At 36.0% G+C, this 4,665-nt stretch overlaps 1 protein-coding gene across 1 annotated transcript; it reads right to left on the bottom strand.

Moving 5' to 3' along the window:
• Nucleotides 1-7: 7 nt before the first annotated feature.
• On the bottom strand, nt 8-434 carry LOC109220275. The gene has a single exon (XM_019384744.1). It carries the CDS (start codon nt 392-394, stop codon nt 23-25), a length of 372 nt encoding a protein of 123 aa, XP_019240289.1. The 5' UTR covers nt 395-434; the 3' UTR covers nt 8-22.
• Nucleotides 435-4,665: the final 4,231 nt, after the last annotated feature.

Below are 4,665 nucleotides of genomic sequence, written 5' to 3'. Positions count from 1 at the left end.
GCACAGGGCACGAGTTTAAAGATCAAAATTGATTATTTTCACCATCAACCTCCCACAAAGCCAAAGCTTTAACTACATAAGCCGAGACAGCCACAATAGTAGCAGCAAAAATAGGAGGAACAAGTAAATCCATTTTAGACCTCTGAAAAACCTCAGTAGGGAAACAAAAAACCTCTAATGAAAGATCCAATGGAATTCTAACAGATCCTCTATCATGACAAGCCTGAGAAAACGAAGACGACGGCGTTATCGCCGAAACGAAGGCTAATTCCGGCGAAAAAGAAGCCACAGCTACTATAATTGTTAAAAGGGTTGTCCATGTTGCAGCATAGAATAACGATGGTAGCCTTAAAGAGAGCCTTTGATAAATTGAGTTCAAGAAAATGAAGCTCATATTTTGCTAGAAAAAAATTATGTTTGGAAAAGGAGAAGAATATGAATATAATGGGGTTACATGATTATTGGTCAAACATAAGTATAATAAGGATGTTGGTTGTTATGGGAAAGATGGACCTAATCTTAACTACTTTCAAAATGTAACACACAACATGATCTCAAGTAGTTTAGTTGTTGGAGTTTAAAACTATCGGGCTACCGAAATAAAAATAAAAAGGCAGTTCGGTGTACGAAGTATTCTTAGTTCACGCAGGGACGGGGAACAAGATGTGTGACGTACGCAATCTATCCTAATGCAACATCAGTGGCTGATTCCGCGGTTCGAACCCGTAACCTATAGGTTACACGGAGTTAACTACTTTAAAAAAGTAACACACAACTTGGTTCCAAGTAGTTTAGTTATTGTTAAAGCTTAACTTATATACTTTGACCGTGTAAAAGAATTTTTTTACTATACATCACCTAAAAGTTAACTACACATAATCGTTCAATAACAACAATAATATACCAGTGTAATTCCATATAGTGAGGTCTAGGCAAAGTGGCGTGTATGCAGACTTTACCATTACCCTCGTGAGGGTAAAAAGACTGTTACATATAATCGTCCATAAAAAGTAATATTAATAATCTGAAAAATAAGACCAATCACCTGTTAAAATATATTAAAATATAATGATAGTGTAAAATTTTATTACAGTATAACTATAATAGATGGATAATTAGTTGACTAACTCCTCATAACAAGATGAAGCTGATATTTTGGTAGTTTGGTGAGATAGCAAAGGAGAGTTGCAACTAAAAGGAACGGTTATTTTGGTAGACAACGTGGACATGGCACTATTATTATTAGAATTTTTTATATGGGGTTGGTGAGAAAAATATGATAATTTAGCATAAATATTCGGAGGATTCGTTTTAAGTGCTCAACATGATAATACACTTTGACCTTAAATTTAGGTGCTTATATTTTATGTTGGACACTTGACCTTCAATTTTAGGTGTTTGTATCAATTTTAGGTTGATGAATACATAATAACAATTGCATCCATTACTTTTTACAGACAATGTATTAATGATGACGAACTTAAAAACATTTTTCTAAATTTTTAGTACTATGAATAGTTTGAACCAATTAATTAGTTCATCCATCTCATCTCTGAACATAGACTTTGCCCTCCAAAAAAATTCTCTTTTTTTGTAAAACGAAAAAGATGAAAATAACGAAATTAAAGATAACGAAGATAATGAGATGATTATGATAATGACAATGATAAGGATAATGATAACCATAATCTTAATCATGATAACTATGATAATAATAGTACTGCCATTAACCCGATGTAACAAAAACATATAAACAGGTGGCGAATGATCATGAGTTAAAAATAGGATGAAAATTTTCTTATCCTTTCTTGTACTCCACTAACCTATTGTCAAACTTATCTTTTTCCATGTGTTATGTTCCTTAAGCTATCATAGTTTGAAATGGAGAAATATTTTCACTGACTTGGGTGTGTTTGGTATAAAGGAAAATGATTAACTTAAAATTTTTTTTTTTTGAAAAATAAGTATTTTTCTTACTTATTTTGCGATATTTAGTTAGGTAACAGAAAATATTTTTGAAAAATATATAATTTAGGTAAACACTATATAAGATGAAATGGATAAAGGCAGGGAAGCGTGGTACGGGGCGAGGTGGGAAATAGGCGAGGTCGGTGGGGCAAGCCGGCAAGGTGGGGTAGTGGGGCGAGGATGAGGGTGTTGGACTTTAAGCCATTGGGCTTTAAAGTAGAAGAAGTGTGAATTGGAAATGGAGAGAAATAAAATGGAGGGAAATTGAAAATTTGAAGAAGTGAACTTTTGTCTTGCACTTTGTCCCTCATTGGTGAGGGACAACCACATTTGTGTGCTTATATATAGAATCACTTCTTAAAGCTCTTAAAAGGAGTTGAAGAGAATGAACCCTCGCGCCGTCGTCGTCGCTCGCTCGGCTTGGATTAGGATTTGAATTTGGATTTGTCAAATCGAACGATAAGATTATTTTTGGACAAAATTTATTTAATTATTTAATAATTAATTAAATGCCAAATCACTGCTGAAAATACGCCAGAACCCTGCTGAAGGTTCAGAGGGCCTCTCTGACCGCGGTTCTGCCGCGACCGCGGTAGAACCGCGGCAGGCAGCGTATTCTTCTGAAAAGTCACCTTTTCCAGACACCTCTTCTGATAATTGCCTATAAATTCTGAGGCAAGGCTCCATTTTCTACACACGAAAAACACTCCAGAACTTCTTTCTTTCTGAATATACTGCATCCTAATTCGCAGTCTCTCTCTCTCAAATTCGTAAGTGTGATTTTGCTCCGTTTTTTTAGTTCGTTGGTATCCTGCAGTTTGTATTGCCACTGTTGCAGGAAGGTTTATTCCGTTTTATCCTGGGAGGATTTAATCCATTACCTTGGCAACGTGTGAGGGGGTTAAAATTCCTTAAGGACACACAAGAAAATTGTGGACTCGGAATATTTCTTAAACTCTTATGTTTTTCCAGTTTCTTTTATTTTTCTAACAGTTTTTTTTCTGATTTTTGGTTTAACACAGTAACGCTCACAAGCTTAAGAAAATTTTTAATTCTAACGTTTCTGTGTTGAAACATATATTAAACTGTTATTCATATTTTGTATACTGTTTCGGAGACTAAAGCCTTGTTGCTTTCTACTCCAATAATTCTTTCTGTCCGATTTAAAGTACATAAAAACTTTGCCGGAATAATAAACGTACGGGTTTGAAGTATATAAAAACTTCACCATTGTTACGTGTTGTATGTTTGGTTTAATATTCAGTTTGAAGATATGAAAATTTCACTGATTTAACAAAGTTCTGTATTGTTTTCAACTTTACAGAAATATGACGAATGAAAACCAAACTAATGGAAGTGTTGCGGGAACGGGTGCTACTGTTACGAGTGCTGCTGCCTCGTCAAGCCGTTCTACTCCTGCTCATGCTATGGCACCGGCAGAAAAACCCGGAAAGTTTTCCGGTATTGACTTCAAATGCTGGCAAATGAAGATGCTCTTCTATCTTACTACGTTGAGTTTGCAACGTTTCATCAAGGAGGATCCTCCGGTCATGGCTGAAAATACTACGGATGATAAACGACTTGTTGTAACTGAAGCATGGAAACATTCTGATTTCCTGTGCAAAAATTACATTTTGAGTTGTTTGGAAGATGGCTTGTACAATGTCTATAGTGTCATGGAAACTTCAAAAGCGTTATGGAATGCGCTTGAGAAGAAGTACAAGACTGAGGATGCCGGACTTAAGAAGTTCGTGGCTGCAAGGTTCTTGGATTTCAAGATGATTGACACTAGGTTGGTCATAACTCAAGTCCAAGAACTACAAGTCATTCTACATGACCTCCTTGCTGAAGGTATGACCCAAATCAATAATTTTATTAATAAGATTTATCTTATTATTAATAATGAATTTGTTATTGAAGGTATGGTCATAAATGAGGCCTTTCAAGTCGCTGCTTTCATTGAGAATTTACCTCCACTGTGGAAGGATTTTAAGAAATATCTTAAACACAAACGGAAGGAAATGACACCAGAAGACTTGATTATTCGTTTGAGGATAGAAGAGGACAACAAAAATGCTGAAAAGAAGTCACGTGGACACTCGACAATAAAATGGGGGCAAACATTGTTGAGGAGGCACCACAAAATAAGAAGAGGAAGAAAGCTTCTGGACCAAAGAATTACCCAAGTAAGAAGAAGTTCAAGGGTAATTGCCACAACTGTGGAAAATCTGGGCATAAGGCAGTGGATTGTCGTGCGCCAAAGAATGATAAGAAGAAAAAGAATCAAGCCAACATGGTTGAAGATGAAATGGAAGACTTGTGTGCCATGTTGTCTGAATGCAACTTGGTAGGAAATCCGAAAGAATGGTGGATAGATTCTGGAGTCACCCGCCATGTTTGTGCTAACAAGGAGTTATTTTCTTCTTATGCCCCGCAGGTCCCGACGAGACAATCTTCATGGGAAATTCATCTACGGCCAAAATTGAAGGAGTTGGCAAGATTGCGTTGAAGATGACGTCGGGAAAAATAAGTGACTCTAAACCAAAGTTCTCCATGTTCCAGAAATTCGCAAGAAATCTTGTGTCTACCTCACTTCTTGTCAAGAATGGATTCAAATGTATTTTTGTTTCTAATAGTATTGTACTAAGTAAGAACGATTTGTATGTAGGAAAAGGTTACTAAATGAGGCTTTTAAGC

The sequence above is a fragment of the Nicotiana attenuata genome, unplaced genomic scaffold, assembly GCF_001879085.1.
Source record: "Nicotiana attenuata strain UT unplaced genomic scaffold, NIATTr2, whole genome shotgun sequence".
In the NCBI taxonomy this organism is placed as follows: Eukaryota; Viridiplantae; Streptophyta; class Magnoliopsida; order Solanales; family Solanaceae; genus Nicotiana; species Nicotiana attenuata.
Note: the sequence above shows the minus strand (reverse complement) of the source record. Positions and strands in the feature narration are given on the sequence as shown.

Excerpts from the sequence above, each read along its gene's own strand:
- LOC109220275 (XM_019384744.1), bottom strand. The coding sequence starts at position 394 with ATGAGCTTCATTTTCTTGAACTCAATTTATCAAAGGCTCTCTTTAAGG.